This window comes from Somniosus microcephalus, chromosome 7, assembly GCF_052327205.1.
Source record: "Somniosus microcephalus isolate GS21.2 chromosome 7, FLI_Smic_1.0, whole genome shotgun sequence".
In the NCBI taxonomy this organism is placed as follows: Eukaryota; Metazoa; Chordata; class Chondrichthyes; order Squaliformes; family Somniosidae; genus Somniosus; species Somniosus microcephalus.
This window is the reverse complement of record NC_140993.1, coordinates 255,293,765-255,314,367: the sequence shown is the minus strand read 5'-3', so window position 1 is coordinate 255,314,367 and position 20,603 is coordinate 255,293,765. Positions and strand designations below refer to the sequence as shown.

At 43.9% G+C, this 20,603-nt stretch overlaps 1 protein-coding gene across 2 annotated transcripts in view; it reads left to right on the top strand.

Annotated features, from left to right (window-relative positions):
* atp9b (ATPase phospholipid transporting 9B) overlaps positions 1-20,603 on the top strand; it is a 361,204-nt gene that overhangs the window by 74,013 nt on the left and 266,588 nt on the right. For both annotated transcript variants that reach the window (XM_085993631.1, XM_085993632.1), the window contains exons 3-5: positions 7,508-7,658; positions 15,777-15,890; positions 20,132-20,240. In XM_085993631.1, coding sequence (XP_085849757.1) covers positions 7,508-7,658; positions 15,777-15,890; positions 20,132-20,240 — 374 coding nt within the window. The remainder of the gene's footprint in view (positions 1-7,507; positions 7,659-15,776; positions 15,891-20,131; positions 20,241-20,603) is intronic.

Genomic DNA, 20,603 nt, shown 5'->3' with positions numbered 1-20,603 from the left:
AGATTTGTTGTCACCTGACTGGGATAAAAGGGAGAATAAGCAGGGAATGCCCCTTTTTAAGGAATTAATAGCCTGACAGTCAGGCAGTCTGTATTTACAGCCCTGTTCTGCGGTGTGTGCTTTGTTGTGGGTGCAGGTTGCTGCTGTTTACGCTCCCATCAGGAAAACTACTTCATTTTGCAATTTATGCATGCAAAGTTCTTGTGTCATTTGCATACCAAAAACAGTGGAGAGCCAAGGAGCTAATGAGAGAGAGGAACCTAAAGTAATTAATATCAGTAGAGGAAAAAGTACTTGAGAAACTAATGGGACTAAAAGGCGACAAATCCCCTGGACCTGATGGCCTACATCCTAGGGTTCCAAAAGAGCTGGCTGCAGAGGTAGTGGATCCATTGGTTGTAATCTTCCAAAATTCCCTAGATTCTAGAATGGTCCCAGCGGATTGGAAGGTAGCAAATGTAACCCCGCTATTCAAGCAAGGAGGGAGAGAAAACAGGGAACTACAGGCCAGTTGGCCTGACATCAGTCGTCCGGAAAATGCTGGAATCCGTTATTAAGGAAGTGGTAACAAGCCACTTGGAAAATCACTATGATCAGGCAGAGGTTTTATGAAAGGGAAATCGCGTTTAACAAATTTTAGTTTTTTTGAGGATGTAACTAGCAGGGTAGATAAAGGGGAACCAGTGGATGTAGTATTTGGATTTCCAAAAGGCATTTGATAAGGTGCTACTTAAAAGGTTGCTATGCAAGATGAGGGCTCCTGGATAGAGGATTGGTTAACAGACAGAAAACAGAGTAGGGATAAACGGGTGATTTTCAAGTTGGCAGGCTGTAAGTAGTGGGGTGCCGCAAGGAAAAGCCTCGGGTATTTACAGTCTACATTAATCACTTAAATGAAGGGACCGAGTGTAATGTATCCACGTTTGGTGACATACAAAGCTAGGTGGGAAAGTAAACTGTGGGGAGAACACAGCCTGCAAAGTGATAGACAGGTTAAGTGAGTGGGCAGTACGGTGGCAGATGGAGTATAATGTGGGGAAATGTGAGGTTATTCACTTTGGTAGGAAGAATAGAAAAACAGAATATTTTTAAATGGTGAGAAACTATTAAATGTTGGCATTCAGAGATTCAGGTGTCCTCATACAGGAAACACAGTTAGCATGCAAGTACAGCAAGCAGTTAGGAAGGGAATTGGCATGTTGGCTTTTATTGCAAGGGGGTTGGAGTGCAAGAGTGAGGAAGTGTTGCTACAATTGTATATGCTTTGGTGAGACCACACCTGGAGTACTGTGCACTGTTTTGATCTCCTTATCTGAGGAAGGATATACTTGCAATGGATGTTCACTAGATTGATTCCTGGGATGAGAGGGTTGTCCTAGGAGGAGAGATTGAGTAGGTTGGGCCTATACTCTCTGGAGTTTAGAAGAATGAGAGGTGACCTCATTGAAACATGTAATATTCTGAGGGGGATTGACAGGGTAGATGCTGAGAGGTTGTTTCCCATGGCAGGAGAGTCTAAAACTAGGGGGCATAGTCTCAGGATAAGGGGTCAGCCATTTAAGACTGAGATGAGGAGGAATTTCTTTACTCAGAGGGTTGTGAATCTTTGGAATTCTCTATTCCAAAGGGCTTTGGGTGCTGAATCATTGAGTATGTTCATTGCAGAGAGAGATCGATAGACAGATAGATTTTTGGAATCGAGGGATATGGGGATCGGGCGAGAAAGTGGAATTGAGGCCGAAGATCAGTCCCGATATTCTTGAATGGCAGAGCAGGCTTGACGGGCTGTATGGCGTACACCTGCTCCCAATTCTTATGTTCTACTGAAGTCATTTTGACTTGCAGCCTACCTCGATCTAATCAACTCTAGTCGAGCCCTACTGTGGTCACCAGCCCAATGTTTTTAGTCTAGTGTCATGCATTCTCCTGCGTGACCAGACTCTCATGACGCCAACCTACCAGTCAGTAGTCGCTACCTCTCTGAAGCACTTAAGGCTACACATCTATCCATATGGTTTGAGAGAGTGCACCTGAACATGCTGTAGCAGTGCTAGAACAAGTGAAGTTTAATTTATGTCTGAACTCCTTTCCAAAAGGTATCATCTACCTTTCACCATACAAATTCTCTGTAATCCAAAGGTGTTTTATCGTGGATCCATCGTACAGGCATACTATTATCTGCCGATCCTATAGTCCTGTTCTGCTTGTTGTCCTAGCAGACCATCATCTGCTGGGTCTGTACTCAGCTGATGAAATGTTTCCAACCAAGGCGCTCCAATCTCATCTATTTATGTATTACCTGTTGTAGGGTAGATTTCTGATGGGAAGAGGCATCCATCACTAAAGGCAGTGGAGGGCCTCCTTGAACCACCTGTAGTTCTTGTGGTGAGGCCACAATGGTGTTGGGTAGCGAATCCCATAATATTGAACCCAGCAACAGGGAAGGAATGGTGTTATTTGTTCAAGCTAGGATGGTGAGTGAATTGGAGATGATGTTCCCACAATATTGCTGCTTTTGTCTGTCTCCTTGGTAGAGGTTGCAGGGGTTGGGAGCTGCAGTTGAACTTGGTGGGTAGCTGCAGTGCATCCTGTAGATTGTACGTACTGCAGCCTCACTGCCAGTGTTGGAGGGGGATGTTTCTTGAATTCAGTCTCGGGGCACCATTCGAATGAACTGCTCTGTCCTGGATGGTGTTGAGCTTCTTGATTGTTGTTGGGACAGCACCCATCCAGACAAGTGGTGAGTATTTTCTCAGGGTCCTGACTTGTGCCTTGTAGATGGTGGAGAGGTTTTGCAAGTTTAGGAGGTGAGCCACTTGTTGCGGAGTACCCAGCTTCTGCCCTGCTCTTGTAGCCACGTTATTGATATGGCTGGTCCAGTTCAACTTCTGGTCAATGGTGACCCCCCCAAAATGAAGGTGTGGGGCTTGGTGATGGTGATGCCATTTGAAGGTCAGAGGGAGATGGGTGATATTTTTCTTCGAGTTGGATATCACCAAGTCTGGATCGGCTGCTTCATTATCATGAGTTGTGCATAACGCTGCTTCATTATCATGAGTTGTGCATAACGCTGAACACAGGAATCGTCAGTGAATGGCCCCACTCCTGACCTCGTGATCAAGGAAGGTTGTTGAAGCAGCTGATGGTGGTTGGAACGATGACACTTTCATGAGGTATTCCTGCACGGATGTGCTAGGGCTGTGATTGGCCTCTGACAACCATCTTCCTTTGTGTCATGTATGACTCCACCCACTGGAGGGACTTCTCATTGACCAGTTTTATTAGGGCTCCTTCGTGCGATATGCGGTCGAGTGGTGCCCTGATGTCGAGAGCAGCTACTCTCACCTCTCCTCTGGCATTCAGTTTTTGCATCAATGTCTCGATTTAAGGCTGTGATGGGGTCTGGAGCTGAGTGGTGCTGGCAGAATCTGAACTGAGCTTCTGTGAGCAGGGCACTGATTAGGTGTTGCTTGATGCCACTATTGATGACACCTTCCATCACTTTACTGGTGATGAGGGTGGCAAGTGGCTACATTTATCCTGTTTTGTATGGATAAGACATTCCTGGGCATTCTTTCGCATTGTCGGGTAGATGCCAGTGTCCTAGCTGTACAGGAACAGCTTGGCTAAGGAAGTAGCCAGCTCTTGTGTTTTAGTGCTATAGCTAGGATGTTGTCTGGATCCGTAGATTTGCTGTGTCCAGTACACTCAACCACTTATTAATGTTATGTGGAGTGAACTGAATGGACACTGGCAACTATGATGATGGGAACCTAAAGAGGCTGAGCAGGATCATCTGTTCAACACTTGTGAATACTTCAGCCTTTTCTCTTGCACTCGTGCAGGAGCTGCTGAGACCTCCTGTCAGCTGCCTGGCTGTCCGCTGCCTGGCTGTCCACTGCCATTCTTGACTTGATGTAGAGCTTTGCTCTGTTGATTGTGGCACAATTGTAGGATATTCAAATAATTGGAGAAAGTGGAATAGTCTATTTTTCTATTGCAAATGGCTATTAAAGGGCCAATTCCCCAAAGCTGCGTTTGGTATTGGTTTCCTTGCACTAAATGTGGGTGCAGTGTGAGCATTGGCGATGCTGCCCTCTGAATTTGGGAGCAGAGCATCATATATAGTGGCAAAATGTATTAATGCATGTAAATATATCCATGATTAATTCCCATCTTACCAGTCCCCACTCAGCACAGCTTGCCATTTAAATGGGTGCTGGGTGTCGTTTTTAATTTAATGCACTTCATTGGCTGTGAAGTGTTTTGGGATGCCTGAGGTCGTGAAAAGTGCTATATAAATGCAAGTCTGTCTTGCGTAGAGGTTGAAAGAATGGTAGCTAATCTAACAAAACTTCTAAATACAGGAAACTCTTCATTTACCGGCACCTAAATAACCGGAAATCTCTTAACCGGCAAAATTCAGGAGTAGGTTCAGGTAAGTTTTACTTCATATTAGTTGCCGTTCCTGGATCTGTGGCTGTGTAATCGGGGTTCCTGCACTTGTTGCTAAGCAACAGGGACGCTTGGTCTGTGGCCGGGCTTCTTGCACTTGTTGCTAAGCAACAGGGAAGCCTGGATTTGTTGCTGTGTACGGTACCTTTTAACTATAACTCTCTGTAATCCGGACTTTTTGATAAACTGGCACCACGCCGGTCCCGTTGGTGCCGGATAAAAAAAGAGTTTCCTGTATAAGTTGTTTTCACTGCAGAGCATCCATTCCCAAAGTGAAACTGGTTTCTGGAAGGTTACTTTTTTGCTGCTGGTTTTGGATGGCGATACTGCTCTATCTATATTATAGCTTGTGCAATAGTTTTTTCTGCATTTTGCTGCTGATGGGAACCTTTTGCACAGACCGCCAGCTACAGCATTGTTGCTACCAACCTCTACTCTAACAGCAATGCTCAGCATAGGTATTTCATTGAACCTAGTTTAGAGAAGGAAAAAGAGTTCAGACAGAAGAAAGAAAGGCAAGTGTGCCTGCTGTGCCCAGGAGCTATGTTTTCAGACCCTAGCGCAAGTACCTGGCCATGTCTCGGGAGATCTATCACTGTCTGCTGGTCAAGGGAACCTGTGACAGAATTGTGCTGCTTATTAGAGCTTGACCTTCAGACAAGATCTTGTACAGGGACAGTCCTGCCTACTGCTGTGCAAGTCACCACAGCACTGAAATTTTACACCACTGGATCTTTTCAAGTTCCCACTGGTGGGATTTGCCACATTTGTCAGACTTCAACCCACTGATTATATTAAAAATGTCATAAAAGCCTCATTTGCTAGGGGGGTAATGCTTTTGTCACTTTCCCCATGGAAAGGAGGCAAAAATGTTCTTAATTGGCTGTAAAGCGCTTTGGGACATCTGGGGTCGTGAAAAGCTCTATATAAATGCAAGTCTGTCTTATGTATAGGTTGAAAGAATGGTAACTAATCTAACAAAGCCTTCACCAGAAAAATACTTCATTTTGTAGTATTGCTTAGTCAATTTTACGAGAAAAAAGTTTTGCTGCACAGAGATTTCTATGGAATTTGCACAATGTGAACTGAACAGAATTAAGTAGTTACAATACCAGAGAAATGTAAAAATATTCAGTTACAGTTGATGCCTGCTTATGATTATTTTCAAAACCTTCCTGTGTGAACAGATGAAAATTGTACAGTTTTTTTCAGAATTAGGGTGTAAATTTTATGCTTCTGGAAATTTTATTTATTTCAGTTTTGGAAACTAAAGGTAGTTTCATCCAATTTGGAAAATCTTTTGCCTCCCTCTCTCCAATCAAATCAAATCAACTTTTATTGTCATTGTTAGTGCACAAGTACATTACAACGAAATGTAGGCTTGCGGCTCCCGAGAGTGTACAATTTGGATTAGGACACTTAAACATTTCAACATACATTTGTACATATATATTAGCATAAATATGACCATAATAAAGTGCATCGGCAGATGTGCAGGCTTTAGTGTTTATTTGTGGAGTTCAGTAGGATGACAGCCCTGGGAAAGAAGCTGTTCCTAAATCTGGTCGTACGGGTGTCTTCCAGATGGTAGGAGGGCGAACAGACTGTGGCTGGGGTGGGTAGGGTCTTTGATGATGTACAAGATTAGAGAGAAGGGTCGGGGAGCAAAGGTAAGCAAGAGAACAAGGAAAGGGCCATAAATAGAGGACCAGTTTACCGTTACTAAGTAAATTGAATTCCATTTCATTACATGGGATTTCAAGATTTTGACTGGTATTTTGCAGATTATGTCCTTGATGATTTTTCTGTATAAACCAAAAACTAGTGGTATTGGATATAAGTAACATTCAAGAATAGATTGGATAGGTGGATGATGGAAAAGGGGCAAAAGGGATAGGGGAACAGGGGAAATGTAATTAGATGATTTGCTCACTTGGAGGGTAAATTCCAGCATGGACTAGTTGGATCAAATTGAAACTTCTTTGTATTTCTGTGTAAGTAATTGAACTTAATGTCAAGCTATGGAATAGGTGGGTCAGTGGCAGCTTGGATAAGGAATTGGCTTAAGGACAGAAAACAGTGAGTTGTGGTAAATGGCTATTTTTGGTCAGTACTGGGGCCACTGCTTTTTTTTATATATATTGGGGGTGTGGCAAACAGTGATGCTGCAACAGGACATAAGAAAGGTTAGCAGAATGGGCAGACAAGTGGCAGATGGAATTTAATAGAAAAGTGTGAGGTGCTGCATTTTGGCAGAAGGAACACTTAATGGCACAGTTTTAAAGAGTGTGCAGGGACAGAGGGACCTGAGAGTTAACGTGCATAGGTCCCTGAAGGTGGCAGGACATAATTGAGAGAGTGGTTAACAAAGCATATGGGACGTTGGGCTTCATAAATAGAGATATTGAGTACAAAAGTAGAGAAGTTATGCTGAACCTTTTATACAGGAAACTTTTTTTTTTATCCGGGACCGACGTGGTGCCGGTTCATCAAAAATTCCGGATAACCGAAAGTTATAGTGAAAGATACGGAGAGCTGAGAGCTCCGTATAAAGCAACAAACGCTGTTGCTTAGCAACAGCTTCAGAACAATGGCCACAAGTTACAAGCATCTCTGTAGCTTAGTAACAGCTGCAGCCACACCCTTGCACAGCAACAGTCGAGGAAGGCAAGTACAATATGAAGTAAAACTTACCGGAACCTACTCCTGAATTTTGACGGTTAACCGAGATTTCTGGTTATTTAGGTGCCGGTAAATCGAAAGTTTCCTGTAAAGCGCTGGTTAGGCGGGGAGGGGGGGTGGAGGAGGTGTGGGGCTGGAGAAGATTACAGAGATAGGGAGGGGCGAGGCAGTGGAGGGATATGAGAATTTTGAAATCGAGGCGCTGCTTAACCGGGAGCCAATGTAGGTCAGCGAGCACAGGGGTGATGGGCGAACGGGACTTGGTGCAGGTTAGGACACGGGCAGCTGTGACTTGACATGAAAACAAATATGTTGGAATTTACTTCTGATACATGGAGTGGTTGAACATTGACTTTTTTATATCTTTCAGTTGCTGCGACTGGCTTGCCAACATCTGTCGGAGAAAGAAACAGCTTAAAGCTCGCACAGTGTGGCTGGGACATCCAGAGAAGAGTGAGGAAAAATATCCAAGGAATGCCATCAAAAACCAGAAGTACAACCTCTTTACATTTGTACCTGGGGTGAGTAAATGAAACCTTGCATGCTTTGAAATAACCTCTGCTGTATAGAAATACATAGAAGTTACAATGCAGTAGCAGGCCTTTCAACCCAACCAGTCCATTTCCAGTGTCAGTATTTGCCCTCCATGCAAGCAAATAGTCCTAATCGCATTTACCCGGCCATAATCAAGAACGTAGAAAATAATAAAAGCCCATTCTTCCAGTCAAGCTGCAAACCACAATCGCCTGCACTGCATCATGAACAAACGTCGGTCAAATAGACAATTTCTAATTTTTTAATTTAAACTTTTCTGCAATATAGATTGTATGAGACTTGGCAAATGTGGTCTGTGCTGTTTAAAAGTGGTTCAAATGTTTTTTAAAAAAGTGTTTACCATGAAAAGGCAACACCGTTCCATGCATTTAAATAATTTGTGATCTCACTCTTTTTGATCATAAATCTCTCATCTCCTCGGTATTGACGTCTGCAAGGATCACATTTAACCATAAACCCCATCCTACAATTGTGAATTTTCCAGGCTTGTTTGACAAGGCACAGCATTACCATATTTAAACTTTACAGTAACTTCACTCAGTGTATAGTCAAATAAATGCAAATGCCTCATGGTTAGGAATTTCCAACAACATCACCGTCCATTGCAAGAGTTGATTTGAACAGTTGAAAAAGCAGTCTCTTGATTGTTTACAAGTGACAACTAATTTGGATTTGTTGTGGCAAAGCAGCTGTTGCAAATAACCTGAGGCCATGGAACGACTGCGAAATTGCCTGCTACAGATTTGTGGAGCCAAATCTTCCCCCCCCCCCGTAGCAGAGGGTTTGATTGAATTTTGCTTTGCAGAAAAAGTCAATGTATTTTCCAATGAAACTGGCCGAGTGGTAGTTCCACTACTTGACGACTACCTCCTGGTTACATAGAATTTACATAAACGTACAGCGCCGAAACAGGCCTTTCGTCCCAACTGATTTATGCTCCACACGGGCCTCCTCCCACCACTCTTCATCTAACTGTCAGCATAACATTATATTCCTTTCTCCATGTGTTTATCTAGCTTCCCCTTACGCTATTCGCCTCAACGATTCTTTGTGGTAACAAGTTCCACATTCTTTCCGCTGTCTGGGTAAAGAAGTTTCTTCAGAATACCTCGAACTACTGCTCTCGCCGCATCTTGAGATCCACGCTGAACGCCATGAGGCACCACATGAACACTCTCGACCTCTCTCTTCAGCAGCACCGACGCACTCTATCTCAAAACTGTCCGGGTCCACAGTTCCATCTCCTCCTTCGACTCAACCGACGCTTCAACAAAAACCTTTTTTTCTTCCTTTCTGATGTCAAGAATCGCAAGCTTCATCAACTCTTGAACACCAACGCCCCTCCGGAACCTGCTCCTTCACTTTCCTCTGACCCCCCTTCTCCCAATCTCACCCCCTGCCACGTTTTCACCATCCCCTCTGACCCTCCCCTCTCTGACCCCGAACGATCAGTCCTCAGCAAAAGCCTGAGCTTCATCCCCTTACACCCCCACCTCTGAATTTCGAGCTCGGCACGATGCTGAGCTCTTTATCCGCCGCCTTCGCCTCCGTGCCCACTTCTTTGGCCAGGAGTCTTACCCCCACACGGCTGACCCTTTCTCCCGCTTTCAGAATTCTCGTTCTACCTGGACCCCTCCCTCTGGCCTCTTACCCTCTAGATCTTTTCATTGCAAACTGCCGCAGTGACATCAACCGTTTCCATTTCTCTGCTCCCCTCACTCACTCCAACTTACCTCCCTCTGAACTTGCAGCACTCCATTCTCTCAGATCCAACCCCGACATTGTCATTAAACCTGCTGACAAGGGTGGTGCTGTTGTTTGGCGAACCGACCTCTACCTAGCCAACTCTCCGACACCACCTCCTACCTCCGCCTGGACCATGACCCCACTACCGAACATCAAGCCACCGTTTCCAAGACTGTCACTGACTTCATCTCCTCTGGAGATCTTCCCCCCGCCACCACCCCCCCGCCACGGCCGCCAACCTCATAGTTCCCCAACCCCACACAGCCCGCTTCTACCTCCTTCCCAAGATCCACAAACAGGACTGCCCCGGTAGACCCATCGTTTCAGCCTGTTCCTGCCCCACGGAACTTATCTCTTCCTACCTCGACTCTATTTTTTCTCCCCTTGTCCAGTCTCTTCCTGCCTACATCCGCGACTCTTCCGACGCCCTCCGCCATTTTAACAGTTTCCAGTGTCCCGGCCCCAACAGCCTCCTTTTCACTGGATGTACAATCCCTCTACACCGCCACCCCCCACCAGGATGGCTTGAGGGCGCTCCGCTTCTTCCTTGAACAGAGGCCCAACCAGACCCATCCACCACCACCCTCTTCCGCCTGGCTGAACTTGTTCTCACATTGAACAACTTCTCCTTTGACTCCACTCTTTTCCTCCAAATCAAAGGTGTTGCTATGGGTACCTGCATGGGTCCTAGCTATGCCTGCCTTTTCGTGTGATATGTGGAACACTTTGTTCCAGTCCTACTCTGGTCCCCTTCCTCACCTCTTTTTCCAGTACATTGATGACTGTATCCGTGCCGTCTCCTGCTCTCGCCCTGAACTAGAAAATTTCATTCACTTTGTTTCCAATTTCTACCCCTCCCTCACCTTCACATGGTCCACCTCCGACTCTTCTCTTCCCTTCCTTGACTTCTCCGTCTCCATCTCTGGGGATAGGTTATTGACTTAACATTCACTACAAGCCCACTGACTCCCACAGCTACCTGGGCTATACTTCCTCCCACCCCGCCTCCTGTAAGGACTCTATTCCATTCTCCCAGTTTCTCCGTCTCCGCCGCATCTGCTCCGACGATGCCACCTTCCATACCAGTGCTTCCGACATGTCTTCCTTTTTCTTCAACCGAGGATTCCCCTCTACTGTGGTTGACACGGCCCTCGACCGTGTCCGTTCTATCTCCCGCACTTCTGCCCTCACCCCTGTCCCTCCTTCCTGGAACCACGATAGAGTTCCCCTTGCCCTCACCTTTCACCCCACCAGCCTCCACATTCAACGGATCATTTTCCGCCACCTCGAGCGTGATCCCACCACCAAACGCATTTTCCCCTCGCCTCACCTTTCAGCATTCCGTAGGGACCGCTCCCTGCATGACACCCTAGTCCACTCCTCTACCGCCCCCTTCCCCTTTGCCCGGCACCTTCCCATGCAAGCGCGGGAGATGCAACACATGCCCTTATACCTCCCCCCCCCCCCCCCCCTTCCCACTGTCCAGGGCCCCAAACACCCCTTCCAGGTGAAACAGTGATTTACTTGTACTTCTTGCAATTTAGTATACTGTATTCGCTGCTCACGATGTGGTCTCCTCTACATTGGGGAGACCAAACGCAGATTGGGTGACCGCTTTGCGGAATGCCTCCGTTCAGTCCGTAAGTGGGGCCCTGAGCTCCCGGTGGCCTGTCACTTTAATTCACCGCTCCATTCTCACTCAGTCCTCACCGTCCTCGGCCTCTTGCAGTGTTCCACTGAAGCTCAGCGTAAGCTCGAGGAACAGCACCTCATCTTTCGATTAGGCATTCTACTGCCCTCTGGACGCAACATAGAGTTCAACAATTTCAGATCATAACCTCGGCCACTATCACATATATATATTTTTTTTTTCTTCCCTCCCACATGGCAGCTGTCCTTCATTCTGCCAGCGCAATTCACACCCCATCTAGAGCCATCCTTTGTTCCTTAACCTGTCCCATTACCACCTCCTCTCTCCTTGAATATCTCTCAATGTCTCTTAATCTCTCCTGCTTTCTATCCTCTCACTGACCTTCCCTTTTGTTCTTTCATCCCCTCCCCCTTTTCCCAGCCCCTAAACCTGCTTTCCATTTCCTGCTTTTTTCCAGTTCTGACGAAAGGTCACCGACCTGAAACGGTAACTCTGTTTCTCTCTCCACGGATGCTGCCCTGGCCTGCTGAGTTTTTCCAGCGTTTTCTGTTGTTGTTTCGGATTTCCAGCATCCGCAGTATTTTGCTATCGTCTTCTGAATATCTGTTGGATTTATTAGTGACCATCTTATATTTATGGCCCCTAGTTTTGGTCTCCCTTACAAGTGGAAACATCTCATCTACGTCTATCGTAACCAACCCTTTCATAATCGTAAAGACTTCTTTCAGGTCGCCCCTCTACCTGCTCTTTTCATATCTTTCCTGATGGGTATAACTTTTCAGTTCTGTTGCAATCACCTGAGGTTTCTGTTTGGAAGTGCTGGCAGCATCTGGGCCAGGAGAAGTGGGGTGGGGGTGGGGGTCTTGTGGTGGTGGTGGTGGTGCTGGTGGTGGTGGCGGAGAGCAGGAAGTTACGAAATGAATTCGGAGGAATAATCTGGCTGTGCAGTTTTCTAATGAGCATTGCTGTTGGATGAAGCACATGCACACTTTTAAATTGTCCAAGAGTGAAATTGAAAAAATAATTGCATGCTTTAGTGGGGAGAGCTTCTCTGAAACACCGGGGAAACAAGTGCTGCTTTTCAAGATTCTCTGCAAAACTGATGCCACAGACTTAAAGCATCACAAGGACAAATATCTAAGCTTTTGAGTTGAAGTCTTGTGTTTAAAGCTGGAAAACACTCTCAGATTGCCTTATTTACTTTATATCTTCATAATTTTTATGATTTTACTTTTAATTTTAAGTTTCCTCTAAAGTAATAGAGAATGTTACTGCTTGGGGTTGTTACTTGGAGCAAGAATGAATAGATGTCAATCTGTGTGTTCTGATTCTCACTTTGTTTAATGAAAGGTATGAACCATCGCCGATCAGTGAATCGAAGATTCAGTGCAAAGTAGGGAACATCCAGCAGCCCATGAGGCTTGTTAACTTCCATTATAACCATGCCGGTATGCTGTTGAGCAATTGTTAAGATGATGTAGACTCGGAAAAACATAATCGTTGAGCATTTATGGAATCATTTTCGTAAAAGACAAAAAAGGCCGAGAAAGATTTTGACAGCCCAGTAATGCTTAGTTTTTGTGGGTCCAGCACTCTGGATTGACGACTTTCAAAATTCCATTAGGTGACTGGATCTGCTGTGTTGCATACACAGGCTGCCTCTCAAAATAGTAATTTGAATGGATCCAATTTTGAAAGGTCATCAACCTGAAACATTGGGCCGGAACTAAGAAATAAACGTGGGTCCCTTACAAGCAGAGAGATTATAATGGGGACTAAGGAAATGGCAGAGACATTAAACAAATACTTTGTATTGGTCTTCACGGTAGAAGACATAAAAAAAAATCATTCTGGAAATGGTGGGGAACCGAGGGTCTAGTGAGAATGAGGAACTTAAAGAAAGTAGTATTAGTCAAGAAATAGTACTGGAGAAATTAATGGGACTAAAAGTCGACAAATCCCCTGGACCTGATGGCTTACATCCTAGGGTTTTAAGAGGTGGCTACAGAGATAGTGGATGTATTGGTTTTGATCTTCCAGAATTCTCTAGATTTTAGAATGGTTCCTGCGAATTGGAAGGTAACATGTAACCCTGCTATTCAGGAAAGGAGGGCGAGAGAAAACAGGAAACTATAGGCCAGTTAGCCTGACATCAGTAGTAGGGAAAATACTATGATCTATTATTAGGGACGTGTATCAGGGCACTTAGAAAATCATAATACGATTGGGCAAAGACAACACTGATTTATGAAAGGAAAATTGTGTTGACAAATTTATTAGAGCTTTTTGAGGTTGTAACTTGCAGGGTAGATAAGGGGGAACCAGTGGGTATAGTGTATTTGGATTTTCAAAAAAGCATTCATTGAGGTGTCACTCGAGGTTATTGCACAATTAGGGCTCATGGGATTGGGGGTAAAATACTAGCATGGACTGGTTAACGGACAGAAAACAGCAGGAATAAGTAGAAGTAGAAATAAACGGGTCATTTTCGGGTTGGCAGGCTGTAACTAGTGGTACCGCAAGGATTAGTACATATCTTGGACCTCAGGTATTTACAATCTATATCACAGAAACCCCACAGTGCAGATAGAGGCCATTTCGGCCCATCGAGCCTGCACCGACACATATCCCACCCGATCCCTGTAACCCCTACACCAACACATATCCCACCCTATCCCCGTAACCCAACGTATTTAATCCCCCTAACACTAAGGGTCAATTTATCATAGCCAATCAACCTAACCCGCACATCTTTGGACTGTGGGAGGAAACCGGAGCACCCGGAGGAAACCCACGCAAACACAGGGAGAATGTGCAAACTCCACACAGACAGTCACCCGAGGCCGGATTCGAACCCGGGTCCCTGGCGCTGTGAGGCAACAGTGCTAACCACTATGCCACCGTGCTATGACTTGTATGAGGGGACCAAGTGCAATGTATCTGTTTACTGACTGCAAACCTAGGTGGGAAAGTAAGTTGTGAGGACGACGCAGAGAGGCTGTAAACGGATATAGACCGGTTAAGTGAGTGGGCAAGACCATGGCAGATGGAATATAACGTGGGGAAATATGAAGTTATCCACTTTGCTAAGAAAAATAGAAAAGCAGAATATTTTTTTTTTTTTTTTTTTTTTTAAAAAGGTGAGAGATTGGGAAATGTTGGTATTCAGAGGGACCTGGGTGTCCTTGTACATGAATCACAAAGTTAACATGCAGGTACAGCAAGAAATTAGGAAAGCAAATGGTATGTTATACTCCAATCCCTTTGCAATAAAGCCCAAGAGTAAAGGAGTCTTACTGCAATTAGATAAGGCTTTGGTGAGACCACATCTGGAGTATTGTGTACAGTTTTGGTCTCCTTATCTAAGGAAGGAAATACTTGCCTTAGAGGGAGTGCAATAAAGGTTCACCAGACTGATTCCTGGGCTGAGGGGATTGTCCTACGAAGAGAGATTCCCAAGAGTTTAGAAGAATGAGAGGCGATCGAATTGAAATATATAAAATTCTTAAGGGGCTTGACAGGATAGATGCTGGGATGATGTTTCCCCTGGCTGGGGAGTCTAGAACTAGGGTTCATAGTCTCTGAGTAAGGGGTCGGCCATTTAGGACTGAGATGAGAAATTTCTTCACTCAAAGGGTTGTGAATCTTTGGACTTCTGTACCCCAGAGGGCTGTGGATGCTCGATTGTTCTGTATATTCAAGACAGAGATTGATAGATTTCTGGATACTAAGGGAATCAAGGGATATGGGGATAGGGCAGGAAAGTGGAGTTGAGGTAGAAGATCAGCCATGATCTTATTGAATGGCGGAGCAGGCGCGAAAGGCTGAATGGCCTACTCCTGTTTCTATTTCTTATGTTTTAACCTGCTGGAAAAATAATGGCGTGTTAACGACGCAAGAAATTACGTGCACGTCGGCCAGCAAGTTCAGGGGGATTAAGATGTATCCCATGAGTTGCGAATCTCCAGAACTTGAGTCATTTAACACCGCTTCGCACAAACGGCATCTCTTAGCTGCCTCATTACTTTTACGAACTTGCACATTAATTGCCCATTAAAGTCGCCACAGAAAGTTAAGTCTGGTAATTAACAGCAAAGGTATCTTTTTAATGACTTGATAATTGTTAATGTAATGCCAATCAACCCCTCTGACCCAGGAATTGAACAATTTAAACCGTGGAGTCTCATTGCTTCAGGTGCTAAATTGCTGTTGGAGATTTTTAAAATTAAAATTTTAATATTTTCTTTTCCTTTACCCCTTTCTCCCTTAACCTAATCTTTCTTTCCCTCTCTTTGGTTCTCTGATATTCTGTTGGTCGAGCCATTCACTCAGGTCCCAGATGCCCTGTTGCCCTTGCTTGAAAAAGTCTTAACGGCGTTCGCTGTGAGATGCCGTTTTCCAACAAGTTCTGGCCCATTAACTCTGTTTCTCTCTCCGCAGATGCTGTCTGACGTGCTGAGTATTTCCAGCATTTTCTGTTTACTATTGCAGATTTCCAGCATTCGCAGTATCTTGTTTATATTGAATATTTTCCCTTCTGTCTTATTCTCCTGGTGACTGTTCTCTCTTAAGCCCCTCCTTTAAGAATGCATTTATGACGATGCTTGCTCTAACTGAGGTACAACCTGTTTTGAAGATGAGTGTGAAATGAAATTGCCAATCTAATTGTAGTAATGTTGTTTTTCAGGTATTATATCAACAATTCAAGTTTTTCTTGAATCTTTATTTTCTGGTGGTATCATGTTCACAGTTTGTACCATCGTTGAAGATAGGCTATCTGTATACATACTGGGCTCCTCTAGTAAGTAAAATATATTAAGTTTCATGTTCTTGTGCAAAGTTTTTTATTAAAACAATGTAGTCTTTATATTTTAATTGCAGAGCATTTCTGAAATAACAGTAACTTGAGGGAAGAAGAAAAATTAGCCTTCAATCGCTGATATGTGTTTGCTCATGCCTCTTAATTGCCGTGGGACATTTTTCTGTGTAAAATGTGCTACATTAACTGCAAGTTGTTTGCATTTTATAGTGGTCAGTCAATTGTGTGGGTGTGATTAGGGCCACAACCTGCTGTCAGACTGGAGGCTGTGATCATGGTCACATCCACATGCCTGTCTTGGGGCTCTAAAGGTAACTCAATACCATAAACTTCACCTTTAGCAATCAAAGGAATTTGGTGCATTTTTAAAAACAATTTTTGGATCTTCTTTAAACAACTTTAAGTACTTAAAATGGAATCAAAAGTTTGTTGCGGGGGGGGGTCATATTGTAAATAATTTTTGTAGGTATTTAGTTCTGGAAATTTGACTTCACAAAAATAGCCTAGATATTCTGATTTCTGCTGAAGAATCTAAGAATACTTGCAAGTTTACACCGGTCATAGAATACATTCTACAAGCAAGCTTAAACTGGTCTAGGTTTGAATGCTTCTACAATTTACAATGATACCATTGAGCAACCGTCAGTAAAATAGATGTGTCAAGGTACAGAAGGTCAGTAGTAATCAAATATCCTGTTTGCACTGAAGATCAAATTCAGTTCAGATCACATTGATCCAGACTGAATTCGATCTCCCTAGTATTTAAAGTATACCTTTGCCCTGAATTAGGATGTTCAATAATATCAAATCTAGCTACAGTGCTAAGTAGTGCTGGAATTCGAACATAGTGCAATTAAGAAGTACTTTGTTTTAACATGGTGTTCAAAAAGATATTTGAAAAGTTTTTTTTTCATTCATTGTTGCCATTTTAATGTACATTTTGTTTGGCTTTCCTTTTCCACAAAGTTCTACCTCTTACAATCAAATAGATTTTTATAATTGCATCTTAAATGTGGGTTGGGGGAGGCGGTGTAGGAAACTAGCAACGTATAAGTACTGCAGTAAATGTCCTTGTGTGAGTTGGAGCTGAACACCAGTGTGAGTTGGAGCTGAACACCAGTGTGAGTTGGAGCTGAACACCAATTAATAGCATCTTACCATTGGGTAATAGTTTGCTAGTTTACGTAATGCATTCAGGCTAGTATAGGAAAGAAAGCAACTTAAAAAACAAAAGTCTCTCACATTTGATAGTCTGGTACTACATAAAAATGCTTTTTTAGAAGGTCGATGCAATATAAGTATTATCAATTATTATGCAGATCTGGGATACAGGGAGGAAGGACCTCCAGTAGATAAGCAGGGGAAAAATAAATCACATTGGCCCAGAAATTCGGGTCTCCACCGGTGAGTACGCATGGGGTACTCACCCGTAAGCCCAATGGAAGTGCCGGTTTCGTGCATGCGCAGGAAACCGGCACTTCCGTTCCCCTGAAAGAAGGGGTTCAGAGGTCAAACGCATGCGCAGGAGAGGCGCATCGAACTTACGTTTTTTTTGTATGTTTTCCCGGGAAGGTAAGTCTCCAGAAGTTAGACATGTAAAAAGCAGTCGCAAGGCCTGCTTTTTACAAGGTAAGTGGTGAATTAATTAAAATTAAAACATTTTTTCCACAGGTTTATTATTTTTAAATACTTTAAAGAAAGGTAAGTTTATTTTTAGCCCCGTTAGAAGATGTAGTTAATTTTTTCAAAAATTTAAATTATTGTTTAAAATAGTTATTTCATGTAATTTATAGTTTATTTTAATGTGATTTTTAAAAAGAATTTGAGGTTTGTGATGTTTTGGGGCTTATAGTAATTATAGGTTTGACAGCCCCTCTTGTCAAACTTATGAATGAAGCATTCCCTGCTACCATTGGCTCTCCATGGCCCATGTGATCCCAGGGGACGCATCGAACTAACTGCGCCCCTGGGATACGCAAGCACTGCACGCCGGCAGTTGGAGGAGGCCCAGGATCGGAATCCCACGCGGGCCCACAGCTTAACGGCCGGCGCGGTAGGTAAGTGCAGGTCGGGGGCTTGCACCTGCGGGAAGCCCCCGACCCGAATTTCTGGGCCATTATGTTTACCTGTTCCAAAAAAAAAAAAAAAAAAAAGTTTTATAACACGAAGTCATTGAGTGAGGAAAATAAAATGTCCTATCAAGCCTGCTGCTTCCACAGACCACCTGCAATCTATCTGATTTAAATGTACTGAGGGGAAGTTCTGCATAAATATCCCTAAACTCAAAACAAGACTCCAGAAATTAATTCACATCTCCGCTATTCAAACAGACAGCATTACCTGACCACCCTCCTCCCCTGGCCCAACAATATGCGATCCATTGTTTCGAAAGGATAATTTGATCAGACTATAACCATTCCAAAAACCTTTAATCTTGTTCCAAACCAGATATTTACCCAAGCCCTTTTAAAAGAAATTAATTTGTCTCTGCCGCGACTGCTTTTGCTGGAATTTGGTTCCATATGCCCACTAATCCAAGAGCGTGCTCATTCTCATTGGTAGCCTCTATGGGGAAGGTGGTGTCTGGTAGCCTCTATGGGGAAGGTGGTGTATTGCTGTCTCCTTGCAAAGAGGACATCTGTCACCTGCCTCATGGCCGTATGGACAGCAAACTGACTGATGTTGCTGATGCCATCTTTTGCAGCCTGGAATGAGCCTGTGGCATAGAAGTTGAGGGTCACCATTACCTCCACAGTCACCGGCACTGTTGAGTATGCCCTAGTGTTTGGCTCCATTTCCTGCTGCAACAGGTGCCATAGGTCTGTGACTGCCCAGATGCTGCAGCGGAGCCTCTGCATACACTGCTCTGTCATGTTCAAGCGTGACCTTCAGTTCTGGAAGACACTCATCCTGTAAGATCTCCTGTGCCCTTGCCTCCTTTGCTGTCTTTGCACCTCCTGCTGTTGTTCCTAGTGTGGCAGCCTCAATGGCAATCCCAGCAACAACCCCATTTTACAAAGTACTCCTGCAGCCAATGTAGTAAAACCGTGCCGCTGTAGCTAAAAGTCAGTTCTCCAACAGCTCTGTAGTTTCAAAAACTTCCCAAACTCAGCTAAAAGAGACTGGAGGTGAGGATCCCTTTAAATACCGTTGCAGCAGACTGCTTCCTGAGTGCTCCTGCCCTTTTTTGCTGGGTGGGCTTGGGTATGATCGAGTCAAATGCTGCCAGGCACCAATTTCCTAAAAGGGCCCTGATGAAAGTGCAGGGCTGCTATTTAAATATTTTAGTGAGCCCGGTGATTATTTCAAGCGGCTGCCAGGGGCACCTTGGGAGCACTTTAATCATTACGTCAGCCGCCACATTCAACGTGCACTTCCTTTGCAGGTTGACCCACCACGAAATTAGCATGTTGAACGCCTATTGAGCAGCCAAAAACTGGGCGAAACGCTAATTAATTTCTACCCCTAGATGTGTACCCAAGAAGCAGAAAAATAGTGCATATACAGTGAAGGGGTAGGACACTAGCTGAATTTGAATCAGTATATGTCAGTTAATTAACTATTTTGCCAGAGGAGTATCAAAATTGAATGTGAGCTTACTCATGCAAGACCTGTTTAAAATCTTACAATGCTTGTTTTCACATTGAATAAAGGGTTTATCTTTCATTTTTTTTTCCAAGTACTGGTTTATAGTTAGTTATTTTACTTTGGTGAATCTAGTAGAGTGATGACTTGAACAACAGTAAAAAATTAGCAAGTACAGGAAACTTTCGTTTAACCGGAGGTTAAATGTCCGGAAAGCTCTATCTACCGGCAAAATTCAGGAGCCGTTTCCTATAAGTTTTTTTTTACTTCTCGTTGCTTTTTTTTTCCAGTCGTGGCTCCCAAGTGTCTAGCTGAAGCTGTTGCTTAGCGACAGAGACACTTTTAAGCTGCGGCCGACTGTTTTGATGCTGTTGCTAAGCAAACGGGGTTTGTTGTTTCTTACGGAGCTGAGAAGCTCTATGTTTTAACATTCGCGCTGGTTTATACGGCAGTTTTGATGGGATGGCACCAACTCGGTCCCGTCGGTGCCGGATACCAGAAAGTTTCCTGTAATGGATATTTTTGGGTCTAAATCCTGTAATTGTTTTTTCACCAAAATGTATTGCTCGTGTATTTTAGGGATTAATAACCTGATTTCCTTCGCTCTAATTACTAATAAGTTTTTTTTTTTTTTCTAGGGTTTTGTTATGGCGGTGACAATAGTTCGAGAGGCATTAGATGAGTTCCGTCGCTATCAGCGAGATGAGGAGATGAATTCACAGCTGTATAGCAAGCTTACCATACGAGGTTAGAATCACTTCCTCAACAGTACAACACTAATACCCAGTAGGCTGGTGAGTCAGTAGCTTCCAGTTTTAGAAACAAAAGTTATCAGAAGGTGAGCAAATTCTGCAGTTAACAATGATCCAAATTTTGAGTATTGGTCACTTTTTAATATGTGAACATACTGCAACTTTTAAGATATTTCCCATCTCTCTCAAATAATAGCATTAGAGCAGACACACAAAACTGAGCAACAGATAATGCTGGGAGATGGTTGTCAAATTTTTGAGATTTTAAGCCATTAAGCAATGGAGATAAGAAATACATAATACGGGTAAGAAGTCACTGGTGGGAGTGGTCTACAGGCCCCAAACAGTACAAGAAATA